At 34.3% G+C, this 22,656-nt stretch overlaps 2 protein-coding genes and 1 long non-coding RNA gene across 14 annotated transcripts; 1 reads left to right on the top strand and 2 right to left on the bottom strand.

The window, feature by feature from the left end:
- Nucleotides 1-218: 218 nt before the first annotated feature.
- LOC124214906 (dynein axonemal assembly factor 4) lies at nucleotides 219-4,652 on the bottom strand. 6 transcript variants are annotated; one of them, XM_046617659.2, is made up of 7 exons: nucleotides 4,048-4,652; nucleotides 3,676-3,916; nucleotides 3,387-3,585; nucleotides 2,622-3,222; nucleotides 2,209-2,309; nucleotides 1,873-2,026; nucleotides 219-1,713 (listed from the first exon to the last, which is right to left on the bottom strand). In XM_046617659.2, the coding sequence occupies exons 1-7, from the start codon at nucleotides 4,168-4,170 to the stop codon at nucleotides 1,504-1,506; spliced, it is 1,629 nt and encodes a 542-aa protein (XP_046473615.1). In that variant the 5' UTR covers nucleotides 4,171-4,652; the 3' UTR covers nucleotides 219-1,503. The 6 variants fall into 6 exon arrangements, 3 of the variants coding, with proteins under 3 accessions (XP_046473615.1, XP_046473624.1, XP_046473631.1); XM_046617668.1 differs by having other exon boundaries at nucleotides 1,519-1,726; XR_006882237.1 differs by having other exon boundaries at nucleotides 1,545-1,682; nucleotides 2,141-2,309.
- Nucleotides 4,653-4,787: 135 nt separating this feature from the next.
- Spn (Spinophilin) lies at nucleotides 4,788-21,133 on the bottom strand. 7 transcript variants are annotated; one of them, XR_006882201.1, is made up of 18 exons: nucleotides 20,871-21,133; nucleotides 19,173-20,722; nucleotides 16,304-17,579; nucleotides 15,282-15,302; nucleotides 14,974-15,189; nucleotides 14,062-14,245; nucleotides 13,556-13,825; nucleotides 13,085-13,446; nucleotides 12,273-12,552; nucleotides 11,444-11,497; nucleotides 10,530-10,835; nucleotides 10,050-10,436; nucleotides 9,696-9,954; nucleotides 9,378-9,590; nucleotides 9,119-9,268; nucleotides 8,932-9,041; nucleotides 8,455-8,816; nucleotides 4,788-7,747 (listed from the first exon to the last, which is right to left on the bottom strand). XR_006882201.1 is itself a non-coding variant. In XM_046617369.1 (17 exons), the coding sequence occupies exons 1-17, from the start codon at nucleotides 21,131-21,133 to the stop codon at nucleotides 8,565-8,567; spliced, it is 6,153 nt and encodes a 2,050-aa protein (XP_046473325.1). In that variant the 3' UTR covers nucleotides 4,788-8,564. The 7 variants fall into 7 exon arrangements, 6 of the variants coding, with proteins under 6 accessions (XP_046473325.1, XP_046473339.1, XP_046473348.1 ...); XM_046617369.1 differs by having other exon boundaries at nucleotides 4,788-8,816; XM_046617383.1 differs by having other exon boundaries at nucleotides 4,788-8,816; nucleotides 12,273-12,549.
- LOC138190990 (uncharacterized) lies at nucleotides 18,613-20,106 on the top strand. Its single transcript, XR_011177179.1, has 3 exons — nucleotides 18,613-19,047; nucleotides 19,192-19,829; nucleotides 19,980-20,106. It is a non-coding gene; the product is annotated as an uncharacterized lncRNA (long non-coding RNA).
- Nucleotides 21,134-22,656: the final 1,523 nt, after the last annotated feature.

The following is a 22,656-nucleotide window of genomic DNA, read 5'->3' as shown; positions in this document are numbered from 1 at the left end:
CTTTTTGTTCCATCAATTATGATAATTACCATGAATTGATATATTTTTACATTAAACAGTCACAGTGAGGCGGTGTTCAATCTACACATGAAACAAGTCGAGAGGTTCTGGTGTAAACGTCCACAACTCTATTCAATACCTGTCAAAGATTTGTTACAAGGAAACAAAAGTACAGAAGAACGGTTCACCCCACTTTCAACAGTCTTATTTCGATGCGAAGCAACCTCAGGCTGTTGTAAGGAAAACACAATCTGTGCGCCAAAGATATATGAAAATGTCACACTTATATTCAAAGTTGAGCACATAATTAAGAAAAATTTACCTGACCGTTATGAAACCATTATTGCAGAGAACCATACGCTATGCCACTGTGTATGATCAAGTAGCAAATAATTCCTGATTTTGCTAGTGATTGCAATCTTTGATTGTCAACGACAATATCGTCATTCGTCTTGAAATAGTTTGCAACTGTTGTAAATATTTTATGAGTTGAAACGGATTAGTATATCTAGAGATCAAGATGTTTCCATAGATACCTATTAGTTATACAATGTGCAGATTACTCACATGCACACAGATTTGGGTTACTTTTGTCACGATATCGTTGTTCTATTTCATTCTCTAAATGCAGCTTTATTGACGATGTTTGTTATTTAGCGTAGAGAATGCTGATATATTATTGATAAAAATTACAATTATACTAACAAGTTGTTCTCTTCGCATACGGTAATAAGTAGAATTTATGTACACTGACTTGTATGTAATTTTATATTTCATAATGAATGTAAATTTGCTGTGGACATGTTGTTCACTACCAACAAATTCATATCTATTTAATGTATTATACACGATTCATGTAGTGTATGGACTGATACGAATTTTACAAAGCATGATTGTGATACTGTATGAATATATATTTTACTATTTCTATTAAAGTCACATTGGAACGTTTTCTTTGTATTTATCTGGTTGCGTCATAAGATCCCCATCCCAGGCCGTGCTGAAACTTGGAATATCTACTGATAATTTTGGGAAGATTTGAGATTCCGTCCTGAAGCACAAATCATGTAGGATTTTTTGGAATGTGAAGTGAAAATATAACGGAAAAAACTGTGCATGATTTGCATGAGTTTAGATATAAGCGTTGCGTTGGGTACATAATGTCAAACTACCATCAGAGTGCCTTTATCATCTGGGGTAAAATACAAATTTAGTACAGGAAATTAGAAAAAAAAAGAGCTGAATATATTGCATAAATACCTGTTTACATAAAACACCTTACGGTCAAACTTACTTGGATGTAAAACACATTGATGTGTGAGGTTCAAATTTTATGCATACTATTATATGGAATATTGTAATTCCTACTTATGGCTGAAGTTTTCTTTCGTAGATATCCGTAATATTAATATTGAGATCTAGGCATAATGCATTGTCTGGCCTGTGTAGACTGCATGTATTCATATCATCATGCAGAAAACAATAGTAAGTCCTTCTCTCATTTCACTGTTTGTGAATATCAAAGTATTGTTTGGCAGCTAATAGATCACGTTTGATAGTCGCATTTTCCGGGTCAAGTTTAAGAGCCGCTTCCAACTCTGGTATGCCATGTTGAGGAGAAGATAACTTGCAGAGTGCCGCTCCACGCCTAGCATGACACTTGGCACGAGAATCTAAATTTCCTTTGCAATGAGGTACCATCAATTCTAAGGCCTGTAATTGCATTCTGCTTAATATGATAATATTAAATTATGACAATGGAAGGTAATATTTGAATAACTATTATAATTACTAAAATAATAACAGCGAAAATCTGTATCATAAGAAAGGAATCTACATATAATGTTCATGTATCGAGTAGAATATACTGACCTTAGAGCAATCTTCAGTGCATCTGAAGTAATTACCAAGAGCATAATGAGCTGCTGATCTATTTGAGTATAAAGATGACATCTTAGGACTTAATTTTATTCCATGACTATAGGCGCTGATTGCCCCCAAGTAATTTCCAGCTTTGAAGAACTCGCTGTAAATAACACCAGGTCTATCAATATTCACACCTTGTTAATATTTATGCTGTTTGACCCGAGAATTTGTAATAACAAAGATGTGTGTGACGGGTTGTCTGGTGATGATATACATTTTATTGAATGACTGAAGTTTAAGTGTTGACTCTTCATTTTCGAATATACATTGATGGTAACATACTCTCCCTTATCCTTAAGCCATTGAGGATCCAATTCTTCTGGTCTCAAGTCTTCCAGAATGAAACCGGTTTGTCGTCTTGCTGCCGCCTGTTTCTCCAGCCACTAAAACCAACCAACATCTCCCTGATATTATAAAAACTTGATAAGTCTTAAGCAAGTACTCAAGAAAGCCTTGTTCACTTTAAGGCATCATTAATATGACCCACCAAACAATGAAACGATGAAATGATGACGCAAGGTCAGCGTGAGATGGTTAATTGTCAGCTTGAAAGAGTCAATATCTTTGTACAGTTAGTTTGATATCTGGCACGATACACATGTATAAATAATTAATTTTAACTCTATTCAGACAAATCATCTTTAGATATCTGCGAGAACGAGATGTATTTAGGACAGCGAACCAAGCAGGTTTACCTCTTGCTCTTCTACTTGATGGCTTTCCCTAGCAGGAGTTGGAAATGTGCGTTCAGAAAACTTGACGTTAATTATTCCATTTTGTCTTGGTAATGGGATCGCCTTTTTAGGTTCATCAAATATTGTATTAGCCTTGAAATTTTTTTGCGTCAATACGTTCCTTATGATCTGCTTTCCAGGTTTCGGACTTTTCTCGGCTCTTTCACTATAAAATTTCTTTAATCTCTTTTCATTCATCTCTTTGATGAATGACTGTGTCGTTGAAAAGGAAGAAGTTTCTCCAGTTGTACAATCAGACTCAGAAACTTCAGAAGAACTGGATGAATCGGATTCATTAGATTTCTGGACATCCTGAAGTGCTGTGCTGCTTCCACCAGTAAAGTGTGCGACATTTGATTCATGGTGCTTTATTTCTTCAATTCGTGATTCATTTAAACTAGTATCATTCATATCACTGAGTTCTACCCTTGCCTGTTCCAGTTGTTTCAAAGCCGGACTATTTTCCATTTTGAGAGTCAATCCTTGATTAAGAATTTCTTTTTGCGTCATTTCTCTAGATTTAAGCTCGCCTGCTTCATCTTTGAACCACTTCAATGGTGGCCTAAGTAAACATGAATTTTTAACTCTTATGTTGAATTTCAAGAAAAAAGATGTTACAATTATTAGTGTTATACGTGGACTACGAAATTTATGACAGTGACCAATTTTTTCATCAGACAATAATTTTCAATCACTGAAAATTAAATGCTATCAATATCTTTATACCTATAAGCTTTCCTGTTCTCTTGAACTTCACCTTCAATACTCGACAATATTGGATTCTGCATTGTACACCTCCACTCTTCAAAATCGTTCATTGCTTGTTTACGCTCTGTGTCACGTAGCAAGTCTATTTTGTTTAACGTTGCTGTGTCTAAGTTGATTTGCGCTCTGACTGCTTGTTTCTGTAGCTTGTGTCTTTTCTCTATTGAAAATAAAAATTTCAATTGAGTTATGTACTGAGCATCGCAAAAATAAAGTTACGTTATAATAACTTGGAATTTTAGTAGCTTACCACTTCTAGCTTTGGCCCGTTCTTCAGCCATTACTTGAGCTTGCTCCAAGGCCCGTGTCCTACGTTCTTTTTTAGCATGTTTATCCAGATCTTCTAGAAGACTAGGCCAGATCAAACCTAAGTCTGCTTTTTTTAAAGTAAAGACTACGTTCGCCTGTTCTTTGTCCAAAATGCATTTGCTTTCGTGCTCCAGAATGTTACCCCAGAGAAAGAGCTCCAGGACGAATGGTGGATAACTGGCCTTCGACAAATATGAAATTTATTTCTGAAATTGTTTTTCTAATATCTAAAATATATGCAACAGTGGTGACATAAAAAATTTTTTTTTAAATATTTGATAACAACATAATAGATTGACACGTGTAATATCACCTTTATATAGTTGGTTGAAGTAAATAAATCCACATTCTTTGGGTTACCGAAAAGGGGTGTGCTAACTACTACTGAGTCATCTGTTTGACGCCAGCTGTATTCCTTGATCACAATAGCTGGCATATTTGAAATTGATTCAACTCAATAGACGATAAGTGTGTCCGTTTACAGAACTATAGCGTCAATAGTGAACACAAGTATTTTTATGATGTCTTTGCTGAAAGTTTGAAGTGTGCCACTCAGATGCGGATAATTAATGTGCCTTGTTGAGCATGGGATCCATAAGTTTCACGTAGAAGAAACAATGTATGAAAACATAAAGAGAAATCGCTTTAGTACCAGTGATGTTAACTTATTGACCAAACAAACCAAATATACCTTGGTTACGATAACAACAATAACATGTGATATCTGATCATCTTCGCTTACAAGTTTCTGCATAAAAAAATTAATTTGTTACGATACATCGTACTACACTTGACTAATTTTACATGATTTTAAAATTGTAGATATAAAAAATACATACATATCCTGTAAACACGGACATTGAATCTCGATTAAATTCATCTCAATTAATACATACATTCTAGTAAGTATATTTAGCTGCACTATGAGTTGTTTTAGAGTAAAAAATCTTGATCATAACTGGAAGTCATTGGTATGGTTTGGTATAAGATAATATAGATACTTGACATATTAGAAATTAAAATCATCAAGGATAGAATGATTTTTTCATCTAATTATAGTGTACGAATTGTCTGTTTTTATTTAAAATCTTCTAGAGTATTTGACAATATTTCATTTTTTTTTTTTTCTTTATAATAAAACACTTGCAATTACCAGTTATCTGATCATTTTAAGCAGCCTTTCAATTCTGAGATTGCTACCGTTATTCTACTGACGATAATTTAAATCTCATAAAACTGACCAAAATATTCAGAAATCATGCAATTTTTGTAAATGGTTTCGCCTGTCATACTACTGCTAATATTTTTCACGTGATATTTTCGGTATTACCTACAAAGTTACACACATAATTTCTATTAAAAAGTGAGCTATAAAACTTATTTTTAAATCAGTCAGTTTTAGCTACGTGGTGGTAGTGAACCCATTATTACATTACTGATATCTAGAATCTTCAGCCAAAGAGTTGAATTAACAAGAATCCAAATGATAAAGAAATGTCTCTCATTTGTAGCGAGATGTGGAATACAATAGTTTTCAGAAGAAAAAACCTATGATTCTCAGTAAATAAATACGAAACGCTTATAGCACAAAATTTTTGGCACTTTTCGATCTTGCTTAATTCATCTCTTCAGTAATTTGAACAAATGTTCAATAAAAGCAATAGTACAAATCTTTCTGATTATCTTGGTTCAAACTTTAAACGCATTGATACGAAATTGGTAAGTTTAGTTAACACCTGCATTAATTAACTTATGTTATGTTATGAAGTATTATGACACTACAATTATGATGTTTTACTTTTACCTCGATAAATCATAAGATTTATCGTTAACGTCAATACTTATAATTAGAGATATTATTATATAATGTATATACAAAGTGTTTCCCAATTAATATAATGCCGTTTTATTCCGTCTGTGTTATTCTTAATACCTTACACTTAAGTTTAAAAACGTTGTCCAGTACGCAGCATCGACCAATCAAACTCAAAGTCAAAACACTTTGTAATGCTGAACATAAATCTTAGAATTATTATAAATAAGTACACGCACATCCGTATACATTTCTTCGTATGTAAATTGCATAAAACAAAATGAGAGTCACAACAGGTAAAATTGTACAGATTGTGTAATCTCATTTCATAGTAAGAATTTCATGACACAGAACAAGTTTCGAATATGTGTCTGTCTAATGTCTGATATGTTTTAAAATAATAAAATCAGCAATTCTATAACTAATCTTAAAACCAAATATTTACAGTCTATTAACCCATTCAAGAAATTTTTTTATACAACATATAATTAAGTACAAAACATAATATATCAGTTTTGCTCTAGTTATAACTTTATGATTACAGAAGCAAAGAATTTTGATGATGTACGAAAAATCTGATGAAATAATCAACATAAGAAAATACAATTATCAAAAGTGGCAAGTCTTGCTGATCGAAATACTGTACAAAATGGTACAGGTACAACCCGTTACCTAAGGTAGTGAAGAAATATTGTTTTTCAAAATATATGACTATATGACACACTGCACATTGAAAAGGGTTTCTTATATAAGCTTGATAATTGGATTGTTGAAAATATGACCAGTCGTTGATATGAAATACATTTTGAGCAAAACTCCATGAAGAAAATGTATAGGTCATGCCCATATTTTAGACTATAATTATGTGATTAAATGTGTCGGTATTAAAAAACTTCGTTGATAGTGTATATAATGTGAAACGACAACTATTAATTCAAACATATCGAGCTATAACGGTAGATACGCTATAGAATAGTGATATAAGGTAATGCGTGAAAATATTAAAATAAATATTTAAAAACAAATATTTATTTCGATAACGTGCTACTTACTGTCTCGACTCCAAGACATAAGTACAGTCACGAAAAAATGTAAGAAACATTTACTTTATTACACTTTTGAACTACTAATGCATACATACAAACCATACGTACGTACACACAATGAAACATGCCTTCATACCATACATACCAACGCGATAACAATTCACGTAGTCAGGTTCAATTCTGGTTATTGAATAACAATAACCACTAATAATAAAAGTAAACTAATACAAAAATACGAAAATAACCATTTTTTCATAAAGTGCAACATGCTAATTATATAGAAAAAGCTGTAAAAATTTGGCAGTTTACACTTTTGAAGAGTTTCAACCAAAAAATGGATTATCCTACTGTTTGTCGAAGCTGAAAAAAGTAATGTAACTTTATTACATGCAAGTAAGCAATTATAAAAGTACTCCTGCTTTGATGCGATTTTTTACATTAATCGTGAATTCATCCATTGTAGTAGTACCTATTATTCTTTTTCTACCATTATGATGTAGGTTTTTGCAGCTACAGCATTTTTTGTGCCTCATAAAAATGAGAATTTATGCGTTATGAGTCTACCACCTAAATTAGTTGGAAGGAAGAATCAACCAGCACCGTGTATGATCCAAAGTAATGAAAGTATGCCGCTGCTTAAAAATAAACACACGAGTCTTAACTCAAATTGATAGATGGGCTAACTTGTACGTCTTTTTTTAAACATCAAAGTATACAAATCAGTAAACATGTCTGACTATTGCAGTGTCGATGTACAGAAATATTGAATCAATGATGAGTTGTTGGATCTGAAGTATTATATATTCAGACTACATATAATTAATGATCCAATCATAGCTAAACAATGTTGTCCAATGGCTAAATTTCGTACCGGAAGGTTAAAACTCATTAACTTTTAGATTTGTGTTTGATGGATCAAGCTCCAAATTTATTTGACTTTCTATGCCTTTAAATTATATCAGTTACATAGTAACATTCTATAATTACTTTCTTTACCTTTGCCGTGCTACGTGTCATCAATTTTTAATAGGATTTGAGTACTTAGTTTGATGCGTAATGATCACAATATTAATACTTTTAATACTGAACAGCATAAGCAATCTTCTTTGATAATTGCCTTCAGACGACACATCTATTTTTTTTTCATCGCCCACCTAAAATCATTGGAAATTTATTGGAAAGTAAACTATACGCAGAGCTAATAACGAATAGCTCGTTACTGTTTTTGCATATTTAAATGACTGTAATGTTATTATGAATGACAACAGGTAAAGGAAACTGATGAAATATTAATATTTTAAAACAGTATGTCTAAATGGTCACTCTCAAAATCAATAACGTTTAATTCCACAGATGCTTTAATTTACGTGGTACTCAGTGCCTGCGCTAAGTAGCCATTTTTATCATACCTGATAGGTAAGACAATATTGATAAGCCAGAGGTCTGATTATGATGAAGCTATACAAAAAGATACTTCAGTAGTCAATGAAAGGTACAATGTTTCACAATGTTTCGCAATGTGAAGAGTGCTTCAGATCCGTAGAATGAAAAACCAAATTAAATACTCTCTGAAAACATTTTAAAGGTCTGATCGATTAAAAGATAATAACAGGTAATCAGTTAGTCTTGAGAAGTTATGTCACTTTAAAAGTTACACAGGCAAAGATTTTAGTTAATAACGCATTCATTCATCTCATTTCATTCAAGCGATTATGATCCAACTGTATGTGGAGCACTCAGATGATTCATATATATTTTTTTTTTAATTGCCTCGCAAAAAATAAACAATGGTCAAGCCGCGAGAGAGACTTATACATTATGGAATGAAGATAAATCTTGAATCATTATATAAAAAAATTACCGGTTTGACTGCCTGAGTTTTTATTCAGAATTTATTTTAAAAATTCGTACTCCTTATTGCCTTTTGAGTTGTATAAAAGTAGGAATCTCTATCAGGACTGTCTACTACAATTACTTCTTCTTAGCTGCCTTTTCAGCTTTGCGTCGCATCCGTTCTAACTCCTTGCGCTCCTTACGCTCACGTTCGGCTTGCGCTCGCAATTCTTTCAATTTTCGTTTCAGTCGTGCTTTTTCCTCTCCTGCGACACCAAGAGCTTTCAAATCGCGTGATTCGAGTCTTAAGAGACCCCCTCCTGCTATTCCAGCATCAACAAAACGTGGGGCATAACGTTCGAGACCCATTGCTGACAACCATTGGCACACCTACAATGAAGTAATTCACAGAAAGTCATATCATCACCCGCCAATACCAATCAGAATACTTAACTAATATGTATTGTTAAAATAAATTTTTAAAATCATGCAGAAAATAACTTACTTGTTCTTTAGACCAATCAGTGATAGGAGCATTTTGCCAAAAGTGGGATGTTTTTTTATCTCCCAAGCCAAAATCACTGGGATGAGGAGGAAGCCAAACTTCACTTGAATCTAAATTGTAATAAGTTTACTCAAAGTATGAACAACTTTTGTCGTAAATGTTGATCAAATTATTCGTTTCTCAGTACCTGCGCTACCAGTTTTTGATGGACTCGGATCAGCTCCAGGTGGACTAATAGAACCTCCTGACGAAAGACTTGATGGAGATCCACCTGGATGGTGCCAGGGTGCGTTCCCACTACCAATCAAGTTCTGCGGAGGAACTGCTACTTTTTTAACTATAACAGAATGTTTAAAAAATTGTATAACGGACGATTAATTTATATTAATGCTACCGCAATTTTCTAGTATTTCTGACATTTTATGGATTAACAATCTTTAAATTACCTCTTTGACTTGCTTCATTCACAGCCTGTCGAATTTCCTCCACCAAATGATGTGTCACAAGTGTCGGATCACTGGACTGAGGATTATTTAAGTCCGTGAAATCCCCAGAACTTTCTCTTGAAGATGACATATCATTTCCACCTAGCCTGCGCTCTCTTTCAGCTAAGACTTGTTTTAATTGCTCTGCTAATGATGCAGGAGGGCCTGAAAGACCTGTTGAATTTATTCATTTTTAATATGGCACAACAACACAAACCCATCAAACCATTTTCTATCAGGAAAACCAACCATTGTTAAACGTATTTCATATCTACATACCTTTCTGTGGAGGGGGCCAGCTTTGTTCAGTCATAGCTCTAACTTGCGAGCTAATTGTACTATGTTGGCGCACAGATGTAGTTGACTCCAAGTGTTGCTTACTTTTTTGTGAACTGATCGATGAGCTGCTCGAATAGGAACTCAAGTTTGAAGGTCGTGACAAATCATTAGCAGAACGAGTTATTCCGTCATGAGCACTAGTATTCTTTGAAGATAAGTCTTCATCTGTATTATCACCAGACTCATCTAAGCCATAGTCCTGAGGATATGGATACATTGATAAAATTCAATAAACTTTCAAAAGTAAAACCTACACATATAATAAATAATGACTTTTGGAGAAACGGTACTAACTGAGCTGCTATTGCTGAGACCACCAGGTCGTTTGGGAAGTTGACGATTTGCGAGTCCACCTCGACTAGCAAGTTCAGCTTTACTTTTACCTGCTGAATTATCAAGAAGACGATGAGCTGGCACAGCTCGATCGAGTTCTTCTTTGACCGGTAATGGCAAGGGTAGTTTGCGTTCCACAGTAGCTGTTTTGTCTCCATCATCAGGACTGCTAAGATCAGAAACCTCTGTATCTGATAATTGACAACTTGCAGCAGAAGGTGGAGGTGGCATTTGGCGTCTTGTTGGCTGGGGTGTTACAATGCGTGCTGTTGCACCATCGTATGGCAATCGTACTGGAAGTCCGAATCTCCTTTGAGTTTCAGTCAATTCCATTTCTAATGCTATTACCTGTAAACAAGAGTTAGTGCATACATGATAGTGACATACAAGTCGAACAGCAAAGTCATCGGAAATGAAAATTGAAGATAAATTTACACCTACCCTGTCTTTCAGGCATTTCACTAATGAGTTATACTCTGCATCTTTCTCATGTAAAAGCTGTTGATAAAACTCATCTCGTGCAATAACATCAGCTCTGAGTTCTCGGGCAGCCCGTCTTGCCCGTGCATATTTTTGTTGAATAGTTGCATTTTGAGCTGTTGCTTGAGAGAGCATTTCACGGACAGATGCTAAATCTTGACGTGCTATACTCAGAGCACGCTCCGATTCGTGTAATCGCAACCCAGATTCACGTAATTTTGCAGCATATTCTTCGCTCCCTGCTCCAGTATTCTCCAGCTCTACCAACTGATAAAATATTCCGAAGTGAATAATTTTTTCATATTTCCTAAAGTTCATCACTGAAATCCAAGTTATTAACTACTGGCAAAATTACTGAAATAAGAATTTGTATAATTATGTCAATTATTGGTTTGAAATAAGAATGTTTATCCAAGGCTGTGCTTCCTTATCAATTAAATTTCATACATTTTCAACCCTATATATAACCAGGTACAAATCATTCTAGGAAGTACTTCAAATATGTATGAAGACATTTTCTAATTATCAATACTTTACATTATCGAATGTTACCATAAATGACCGTACTGGTTTTTATTAGCATAATTAAGTTTCACACAATGATAAACATGGCTTATATGAAAGGAATTATGATAAAATCAACAACAGAGTATCAGGTCATGCAACAAAACAAGCCACTAAATTGAAATTATCATTTGCAATGATGCTGGTAAATCTACGAACAACTCTAAATGATCTGCAGAATATTCATGAAGAGTTTACCTCGAGCCAATTCATGTACAGAGATCTAAATGGATTATATACCGAGCGAATGTATGAAAATGAACGCGATCTATCATGATAGATGATTCTAGAATGTAATGAAACCTGATTACCTTTGTTTTGAGGTTTTCCACCTCTCCGTCGGCTAAGGCAAGCTTATACTGACTCTGCAAGCATCCAAACACACGCATAACACATAAGCAATACCCCAAATAAATCCACAATAAAGACAACTAAGGAAATTACACATTCCTTCCAATTGATGTCGCGAACATATAAGCTCATTCATATGTGAGCAGTTGCACAAAATGATTCAGGGTAAACCGTTTTGGATAGAATTATGATTTTAAGAACTGTACAAACGAACCGAAAATTTAATTCTAAGTCATTAAGGAACAAACGATACTACAACAGGTTGATGATAAATGATGAAACATTGATTTAAAGTTAATGTAATTGTGATCGTATCTGACCAAACTAGAATTCGTGCATATTAGCCTAGTTACTTCCGAGGACGAAAAAACATTTACACAGGAATATTCCTTGACAGTCCTACCTTTTACAATCAAGTAGTAATAGTGAATGTACCAGAAATATTAAATTGTACAAGAAAAAAAAAACACCAGCTGAACGGCAACTGTTGAAGGATTTGAAATCTCAATAAACATACAATGAATAGTTTACTTAGTTGCTACAATCAACTCTAAATACACGACAATATAATGGAATATGTACATCAATAATGTATGTTATTATGAAATGGTAACACAAGACAGACATAAGCACAATAAACGTAAACATATTATATTCTAATAATACTAAGTGGAGTCAATATATCAACATTATGCATTAAAATAAGTATATATCACGGTTATAGAAAAATCGAAGTAGTTGCGACTAATATCAAGATTGATAAATATAAGGTTTTACTGGGATACATGCCTCCTGTAGGAGAATTCGCAGACTGTCTACATCACTCTGTGTCGTCGTTGTTGGAATAGTAGAAGGCAATGGTAAAGATGAACTAATGATGGGTGACCGACTTCGACTAGCCGGTGACGAATATGCATCAATCGGGCTGGCTGGAGGTTCGCCCTCCGAGCAAGATGACATGGTAGGAGAGCCAGGTATGCCTCCACCCAAACCACTCATCGAGGAGTTTTCTTCACCCATACCAACTCGTTGGCTATCCGGCGAAGTTCCGTCCGAAAAATTTAGTCTTCTGGTATATAAGAAAATATTCATCAATTGAAAGCTGTCCTTACAGCACTAAAATCAGCACATTACAAAACTAATATTTATTATTTCCCTCAGTGCTTCAGCAGGCCTCAGGCACATGCTGAAGCGGCCATATTTTGTCGTCATGATAAATTTGCGAGCAAGGATAAACCATCATTGGGAATTTGTTACATTAGCGGAGGGTTAATTCAGGCGTTTGAAAAGAAATTATTATTTGTTTCAAATTCTTCTTTAGTTAGCAAAGTATTTAAGGACTGTACGTGATATGTTAATATTGAAGTAAAATTAAAGCAAAACATGTGATTTTAACTGCTGAAAAAATTGATGAACATCAGTCTCTCGATGTCAGTGTCAACACAACTCTTAAATTTTTTTGTCCATTAAAACGTTCGGAAATTATCAGAATAACTATGTTTACCAGATCACCATAATAAGATTGTATGATTACAAAAGACATAGTAGATACATGACAAAAGAAGCCATCAACTTATCATTGTTTGAAACTGAGAATATACCTTGTTGCAGATCCATTGGCTTCTTCACGCTCTCGGTCAGCCTGCAAGCTCTGCCGAATGAGCATGGCCACTTCAGAATTACGAGGGTCCCGTTCTCTGCCAATTAGAAAACGTACTAGACCTGAGGTATTGCGCAGAACACTTGCAGCATAAGCTTGGGTCACACCAATCAGAGATTTGCCATCCACCTCAACAATCTGATCATTAACCTGAATACGACCTTCCCGAGCAGCAGCACCCTTTTCGGTAATCGTCTTCACAAAAATACCAAGTTTTTCAAGGCCTGCATCGGCACCAACACCCATTCCAATTATACTCAAGCCAAGTCCCTCTGGCCCTTTCATTAGCTCAACTGGGAAAACCTAAAATTTGTATTAATTCAATTTTTCACCGAGTCTAAAAACTGAATAGCTTCGAGAAATAGTAAAATTATCATTTGTATGCTTTGTGTGGTTAGACAATTAAGATTACCTCCATTTTTTCAACACGTTTCTCAAGCTCATACTCTGCACTTGCAGCAACAGGGTCAACATCTTCGTTGCGTCGATCGTACTCATTGACCGAGTGTGTCGAGTAAACCCGCATTGGCCCTGTATCAAAGGAAACTTTCATATTGGTTTTCTTCGCAGGTATAACTGTCGGAAGTAAATCTTCGTCATCTTCGTCTGAATCAGGAAGACCAGCAACTTCCATCCAAAAGTGACCATCTTCGTAATAATGTACTCCATTTTCGACTAAAATCTACAAGAAATTGTACATCATTGTAGAATTGACGAATACAGTTAGTCAATTATTACACAACATTGCTATGAGTGAAAGTAGTTACGAATAATTAATTATTAAAAGTTTTTTTAAAAAACAGTTTAAAAGTTTTAGGATCTTGTTACAAATCAGAAACAGAGAGAAATAACACAATTAATTTGACTTGTCCCAGTGAAATATGCAAGTTTTATGACTGAATATTAATTTATAATTACAATTTTTCCAGGCACAGGTGTATAATCGTCTTGGTGTTCAGTTTCTGTATCATCATTAGTTTCTTGCGTGTCATTCAAGCTGCTGACAGATCCCAGCAATTCGCTCTCACTTCCTGTCACTGAGCCTATTTGGCTTTCGGTCAAGGAGTCTATCGTCAGATCACTTCGTGACCTATTAGACAAACTATGCGTCATTGCATTAATGCATCTGGATTGTTTTGTAAGAAGACATATTAATTTTGAACTTCTAAATCATTTATCTGATGTTCACGTACGTATTATATCAAAATAACTGATCAATAGATGATGAAGTTTAGATTCTAAATAGCTGCATACGAATACCCTAACACTGCACTGTATAATAAATATCCAAAGTCTGCTTGTAGCACATGCAAAATGAGATTTGATAAGCCATTTGTTTTACTATATTTTTCGACCAGAACAGACCAGAACCAAGTCGGACAATTCTTAACTCATTGATAGACAAGTAAACTAATATGCGTACACAAAGTAATAAAGTACACTCATTGTCATATGCTTACTAGGCGATTAATTGTCATAACGTTGTGATTCATAGGCCATCAATTATCAATTACAATAAATTGTACACATACTTAGTACATGATAATAACAATAATGACATTCGTATGAACAGATACAAGTACTAATGATTATTAATAATAATATTTAAATGTGAAACCTGCAACTTTTTCAATGTAAAATTCCCAAGAAACTGTAAAGCCAAAGAGAAGGTATTTATAGACATTCAAGTCCAGCAGTCTTTAGATAGGATTCATCTCAAGTTACTTTGCAGTGTCCATAACTTTAGCGACCCGTGTGAATTATACCAAATATTATAGGTCGAAATTCAAGTCTTAATATTACAATAATTATCATATGCTACTGACTTACCTGTAATCGTGAGTGGTACTGTTAACTAGGCTGGAATCAGGAGCAGAAAGAACATCGGAAAGCCAGTCTGGGGTGTTGTCTTGTTCCTCTCTATCTCTTTCATTGTCTCTGTCTACCTCCCTATCTTTATCACCAGGTGTTGCAGTAGTTGTTGTAGGTGACAACAGTCTGGCTATTTCTTGAGCTTCCTCGTCCGATAGCAAAGCCGATCCTTGTCTGATTAATTATTTTTACCATTCATTCTTCAGCTCATAACAACAAATGTAGCAAATAAAAATCATCTTGAATCAATTACTTTATTTACTCACCTAATTTTCTTTTCCAATATGCTGTAGATCCACGACAGGTATTGACAGGTACAAGCCCAATTGAATACACAAGCATATTAAAATACCGCAAAATGAAATAGCGCATCTGAGAATCGCATAATTTTACACCTTTTGTCATGTCTTTTCATTTCATTAAATATTTGAAGAGTAACGATGCAACCTTCTCTGACATTAGACTGCTTTAAACCATATAAGCAGGGTACAATTATATGTTTCTCAAATACATTGTGAGTACAGCCAGCTCTAGAAGTCGGATTTGAAATTGCTTGTCACCTTTCCGAGTTTGAGAAAGTGTAACATGCTTTTGTTATTCACGAAGTATGTTAGTGATTGCAAATGTGTTGATAGTTTTTAATAAGAAATGCGTATGAGAAGAATATATTGCAACGGAAAATATAGAATTGTTGTAAATTTATACAGAATATTGAAAATTAGTATGTCATAGATAATACAGGTTGTCCAATCAATAAATTTCATAAGACAAAATATGCACATACTTCATTCTATATCTATACGAGAAAAATGCAGATATTTTTTGTTTCAAGTAAAACAACGAATTGCTTAGACTACTTAAGCTTAAAGCTTAAGCTTAAAAACTACAAGACCGTTTATACATCACATCCCCAATTTTTAAGCGATCTATCTACATCTAACATGCAATCTGCAATTTCCTGAAATTCACTTTTTCTTCAATCAACCAAAATAATTCTATTGTGACAATATTTTATCAAATCAATTTCAACTGCAAAATTCAGAGCTTGTATCATTCTAGCACAATCATAATGGATAAACATAAAACTATATTCTTAACTATGTATGTATGAAACTATTAATTTATTATGGGGCAGACTTATACAATAAAGTATTGAGTACAACATTTGTGTTCTAAACTATAAATTTACCAATTTTTGTCCCCTTGCGCAAGATTAATATGAAAAAATCAACGATCCTGTATTATCTCAATACCAAACAAAACCCAAAATATCAAAAATTAAACTCACCGAGAGCTCAGGAGATTTTCAGCTTCGTCTGCAGTCATTGTGTCTGGAGTTACTGGAGTTGTTTGACTAGCTCGGGGTCTGATTGATGTTGCATCTTGGCCGTTCATATTCTGCTTCGCATGGGGTGAAAGACTTTCCATATTTGTTATGGTTTTAGCATCACTGGAGTCGCTGTCCTCTTGCAAACTACTTTCAGATACTTTATCATCACTGGCTGATTTACTTTCATGCGAACTTGAGACATGTTCCTCCTGGTAGTTGTCAGTTGATTCAACAACTTGGGATTTTAATAAAAATTTATTTGAAGTCATATGTTGCAACTTTGTAGCAGCAATTTGATCAGCCTTTAATTTCTCTTGCTCCCATGTTGTTTGTGATTGCCCAAGTCCATCGACTTTTGACGTATTCGAAGTCTTATTTGCGCCTTCCAAATTAGAATTTTTCGCAGCATGTATATCGGATCTGATCTTAGAGGTATTGGTAGTAGTAGTAGTGGTGGTAGTAGTAGTATTAGCTGTAGGAGTGATAGAAATTGTTTCGTTTTCGTTAAAACTATCCTTAGTAGCGGAATTAATGAAGTCTGTCATTGATTTTGTGCCATTTGAATAATTCTTATCTTGATTGGTAGAAGCCTTCAGAGATTGATTTGTACTTGTCACGGATTTTTCCAAATTAACCGTTTTATGCTGCATAGACTTTGGATCTGTGACACTATTAGTTGCGTCAGATATTTCCTTGTTGTCAGTCAGTGCTTCCTGCTTGGAAAAGTTTAATTGATCATTTGTAGCATATAATGGTATTTCCGGTTTCGGAATTTGAGATAGGCTATCGATTAAATTTGGCGACTTTAATATAGCAGATTGCAGCGAAGAACTCTGATTAGCTGCTGTTTCTTGAAATTTATAAAGCGTGTCTTGTTGTGGCGCTCCTCCTTTTCCTTGTTCGATATTCTGCGCTTTCGATTGATGACCTTGTTTACTTTGTGTCGTAGACTCAGAGATTTGTGCATGCTGTAATCTTTTTGCATATGGTGACGGAATTGGTATATCTTTGTGTTCCAATGGAGGGTATTCTTGATCTGAACTAACAACCGAAGGTGGGCGTTGTCCCAAACCAGCGGCAGGCAAGTCCACTCGAAGATGAGACCTTCGAATAACTGTCGCTGTATCCGTTTCACTAAATGGTTTCTCTGGGCTGAATTCATGATCTACTGTTTTCTCCGTGTATATAGTTGGTTTATGCGAATCCTCTATTTCTAGGTCATAGCTGTTACGTCCTGAAATGAAAGAGAAGTGTAACAATATAAATAGATAGGAGCTTTGTGGTAATATGGATAATACATGCAACGTATACCAGACTTTGTGTTAAGATATTGAATGCTCAATAGAATGCCAAATATAGAGAAATAAATTATCCGGTAAGTTATAGGTATTGACATATGACTTTTAGAATGGGCACTCATGAAAAAATTTTGAGTAACTGATTTAAACATTGTTCTGTTTAAAAATCCATGGGATAGTGACCTAACACAAGGAAAACAATTTTCATACCTCGGCAATCGATACAAAGTAAACGGAGACACATAGCACTAGTTGTTCAGATTTTAATTAAATACACTAACTCTGGAAAACTTTTTATCTCTCCGGATGATTTGAAGGAAAGTTTTGATGGTCTAAACTAGTTCGAAGTATTTGGTTGCAAAAAAGTGTGCCGTCTAGACGGATCGGCAATGTAACCTTGTATTTTATCATGTGTGGGTGTATGTGGCCAGAATGCCAAACGTCCCACCAAAAATATATTTAAACACAGACTAAACAACAAATACACAACACCACAGTGAATTAAAATTCAATTTTGATATATTGAAATGGTCAATTTTAATTTTTTAGATTTACGTTTCATTGATAATATATATATTTATCCATTTGTCAATAACAATATGTATTATCCTCGTTTAAGAGTTATATTCTTCTACAAATATTAGCATGCCAATCATGCATGAAAAACCATTTTGAAGGGTTGACTCTTTGTGCTGAACTTGTTGCAAACACTATTGGCTTTTATATTATTTTAAGTACGAATATTAGTTGGGCAAACATTGTTTACACCAATTGGTCTAATTCAAAATGCGCTTTTAGTAACTTTATATCTCGTTTACTCATTATAACATAGAAAGGTACAAGTGCACAGTCTCTGAACAGAGTTCATACTGACTTCTATAAATAATTCAGTCGAGTCTGGTGGGAGAAGAGAGAGACATGCCTTTTACTTTTACTTTTTAACGTTTTGGCAGACTGCCATTTAGCATAACCCAGCCTGTATTTAAGAACCCAAGCCTCCTCAGGAAATATGTAAAATATTTTTAGATCTGTGTATTTTTATTAAAGTGCTCCGTGGGTGTCATTCATAATATTGTTGCTCAGTCGTACTGTCTATAGAGCTCCAAGTTTTAAGATTATTTGATATAATCAATGCTTAGAAAGTGTTAGTCATAAATCAGCTGATTATTCAATAATCAAACACCACTGGCAACAACTGCAAAGCTGAAATGTGAAATTTATTTGCAACAAAACAGTTAGTTTCAACAAATCCTCATATGCAGTTATAGTACAGCCATCATACGTTTCAATTGAGGATACGTTTTTCTCTGCCAGATAATGAACAAATACAATTGGGTTATTAGCTCCAGACACATGAAGTTTGATAATGTTAAAAGAATACTCATCCCATACATTGCATAAAAGGTAATAAGCATAAACCTGATGATATTTCAAACATTAATAGTGTTAACATATAATATATCTATGTTAATTTTCATGCATGCCCACAACCACTTTTTTTCACTCTCAGAACTTGCATTTCGACTAACCTTTTTGATTCTTTTCTAGCACCTCCTTATCAGCTTTTTCTTCTTTACTGTCTTTTGAAGGAGAACTGGGCGAACTCATGCCCGATGAAGTACTGTCTGTGCAAGCTGAAGGTGGTCGAAGCTCGATATCAGGTGACTTTGATATGTCTACCGTTTTAGATCTATTGATTTCTTCCTTTTGTTTCACTGTATCAACGCTTGGTTTTGCCCAGTTTGGTCTTGAATCTGACCGATGATTTTCTGCATACTTCACACTTTCATTCAAAGTTTCTTTCGATGGTTGTGAATTCAGATCAGCATTTTTTAAAATTTCTTCATTTTTGGCAAGCCATTGATTTTTCCATTCTGATGTCTTAGGAGGAGATCTTAATGGACAGTTTGGATAATTAGAATAATCCGGAGTAGGCAATTGATCAAAACCTGAGCTGTCAGTTAAAACATAATTTGTATTTTGTTGCATTTTCCCTGGACCTAAATTAGATTTGACGCTGGACTGGTTCTCAAAACTTTCGGAAACTGTACCACTTTTAAAAGTGTTATGTTTATTATCCAAATGTCCAAGAATTTTTGATACTTTAACGTTTTCAACTTTTAAGGGCATCGAATTTTTTTGGACAACTCTGCCCGATACATTCTTCTGCACTACAGCATATTCAGGTAAGGAGGTTTCTTGATCTTTTTGCATACTTGCAAGGCTTGAGACCTTTGAAGCTTGTACAATTGGACCCTTCTGTACAACTGCATAGTCAGGAGTGTTTGAAAACACATCAAAATTTTTATTTACCGTTGCATACTCTGGACTTTTAGGACTAGAAAGAAATTCAGGAGTAGTAGGACTAATGGCAGCTACACTAGCAGGTCGTTCTTTTCTGGAGATTCCTGAACAAATGCTATTTGTAGACGAAATTCTGGCCGGAGGGGGTGGCGGAGGTGGAGACATATTTGGTGATGGTCTCGTAGAACAAAAACTAGCCGATCTTGTCGCAAGATTATTAGTGACATCTGTTGTTCCCCTCGAATCTTTATCATGAGCTGGCAAGCCAGGAGAGTATACTGAGGTGGCATTTTCGCCAGTAGACCTGTTTAAACTTTGATTTAAAGTAGTTTGAACTATTGATCTATTCGGATCAGAATTATATCTGCTTGGCCTCGTTTTAGAGAAATGGCTGGTCCAGTTTTTTTGCTTCTCAATTAACTCTTTAGAATTCAATCTCCTCTCTGGTTTTTCTGGCTTCTCCGGTCTCTCATCCATTCGATTTTCTTTTCCATAATTCTTCTCAAATTTATCAGGTCTTCCAAAACCTGGTCTAGGTCTTAATCTATCTACGACTGCTTCAGGGCCATGACTATGCCCATTCTCAAAATGACGCTCTGCATTCAAAGCAGGTACACTTGCACTCCAATTACTTAAATGATCTCTTGTACCTGTTGGCGATGGTGACCTAGGTCTGGGCGACCGAGCAGGAGATGTACAACCGGAACCAGAATTAGCCGAACTTGAACGTGAGCGAAGTCCGTGTAAATTTGTTGGTTTCATTACTCGATCCACTCTGATATAGAAAAGAAAAACAATCAATTGATTGATGAGGATAATAACAAAAAGTATACGCAATCTTGGCATTGAATTGAATATAAATTTTTATAATTTAAATAGCAACACTGATAAAAAAATAACAATCATGAAGATGTTATACTCACGGACGATGTGGCTTGTTTTCCTCTCCAAGTTTCTCAAATAAAGCCCTTGCATTATTAAATCGAGCAACGTGACTCTCTGTTCGTACAACGGTTACTTGCGTAGGAGAATCTTTCAACGGTGCTGGAGGATCTTTCATGGGATCCGATAAAACAACATTTGTTCTGTGACTAAGGTTTTCTAGTTGTGGTTTTGACTGGAATATATTTGCAATTGCCGACACTTTTGAGCCTCCATGGCGTTTCTTGTCATCAACTGCAGCCATCTTTATTCCGTTAAATGATTCTAGAAGAACAAGAAAAAATAATTCAGTAACAAAGAAGGAAATGTAAAATTAATTGAATAAATGTAACTTGCACTGTAAAATTGCCTGATGAAAAAATGGTGTGGCATATAAATTTTCTCTAGAATCCTACTTCAAAAAATCTAATACAATAATGAACATCCACTTGTCTTGTGATAGTGAAAAGTGTTCCTAAAGGCCAAAATGCACCAACTTAACATGAAATAAACATAAAACCACAAGGAATAGGCTACCACTGTGATAAGAATTGGAGATAAACTGATAAGTGAAATCATATATCAATTGTACGTTGTATCATTGGAGCGTCATGAATCACGATCTTTATTGTATCTATCTATTACAGCTCCAAGTACTTGAAAATACTATTAAGATAATAGTATTAATTATAATATTTTATTGGTAACATTTTTCATGAAAACATCAGAAAACAAAATCAGAGCCAAATCTCTACCACAGAAAATAAAAATGAAAAATACAAACCTCTTGTATGTATTTTTATGAACTGATCTGTAATTGTAGCAGAAAGAGATACAACTATTGTGTAAATGGTATACTAATTACTACTTGACATGAGTTATTAAACGCTTATCAATCTTACCTCTTTCTTCTCTAAAAACTCATCAATTACCTATGAAAATCTCGAAGTATCTTAAAGCATACTATGCTTCAGCCCATGTTCATTTGTTGATATTTGTTGAAGTTTTGGCTCTTCTATCACCTGCATAATAAGCGAGTGCCAATTATTTGATCGACTGATTAACCACGGTCAATTATTAGATATAGCCAGATCATTTTTTACCAAATAAAATTCATATTAAATATTTTTATTTATTCATTTATTTATTGATAATAAACAAGAAATCCCTTAGTTCATGAAGAATACTAAAGAAAAGTTTTAACCAATAATAAGTAATAGACGCCGTAACCTGGCTGGTAAATATTAAAACATACTGTTTGAAATTAAAACCTATGTCCAACTTGTGGTTATGGGATTGTAAGTTATACTTTCCACAATGTTTTGTTTCCAAGGTGAGTATCAAATGGAAATACTAACTGAAATGATATCATCTAATATTGTCACATGTGTAAAACATGTCTCATAAAACTGGACCCCCAACATTTCATGTTTATAGAGTTTATTTTTACAAGTAAGCAAATTTTTTTTAATCAATACTATTTTTGGAGGCATTTTTTCAATTAATATATTATTCAATAAATGATATAACGTAATAAGAGTTTGGTATTAATATCAAGGAATGGTGCTAGTAAGATATATTCGTTTTAATACTATTTTAAATTTGTTGAAATTTCATTAAACTTAAAAAAACAACAAGAAGTTGAAGAATTGATGAAAGAATTTGTAGGTAAGTGAACATATTTTTGTAGCTACAGCAATGTAATTTGAATGGATTATTAATTTAAAGATTTGAGATTCTAATAAATGTTCATTTTGAGGAATAATTTAAGTGAGAGTTAAGTGAAAG

This window comes from Neodiprion pinetum, chromosome 1 (assembly GCF_021155775.2).
Source record: "Neodiprion pinetum isolate iyNeoPine1 chromosome 1, iyNeoPine1.2, whole genome shotgun sequence".
NCBI classification, from domain to species: Eukaryota; Metazoa; Arthropoda; class Insecta; order Hymenoptera; family Diprionidae; genus Neodiprion; species Neodiprion pinetum.
The sequence above is the reverse complement of the archived record's forward strand: the minus strand, read 5'-3'. Positions and strand labels throughout refer to the sequence as shown.

What these genes read in the sequence shown, in the direction of transcription:
- LOC124214906 (XM_046617659.2), bottom strand. Translation starts at nt 4,170, where the DNA reads ATGCCAGCTATTGTGATCAAGGAATACAGCTGGCGTCAAACAGATGAC. An exon ending in CTTCAACCAACTATATAAAG is followed by an intron (nt 3,917 to 4,047) that starts GTGATATTACAC and finishes TATTTGTCGAAG; the next exon opens with GCCAGTTATCCACCATTCGT. An exon ending in GCACTGAAGATTGCTCTAAG is followed by an intron (nt 1,714 to 1,872) that starts GTCAGTATATTC and finishes ATGCAATTACAG; the next exon opens with GCCTTAGAATTGATGGTACC.
- Spn (XM_046617369.1), bottom strand. Translation starts at nt 21,133, where the DNA reads ATGGCTGCAGTTGATGACAAGAAACGCCATGGAGGCTCAAAAGTGTCG. An exon ending in CTGGCCCCCTCCACAGAAAG is followed by an intron (nt 9,591 to 9,695) that starts GTATGTAGATAT and finishes TAAATTCAACAG; the next exon opens with GTCTTTCAGGCCCTCCTGCA. An exon ending in ATCAAAAACTGGTAGCGCAG is followed by an intron (nt 9,042 to 9,118) that starts GTACTGAGAAAC and finishes ATTACAATTTAG; the next exon opens with ATTCAAGTGAAGTTTGGCTT.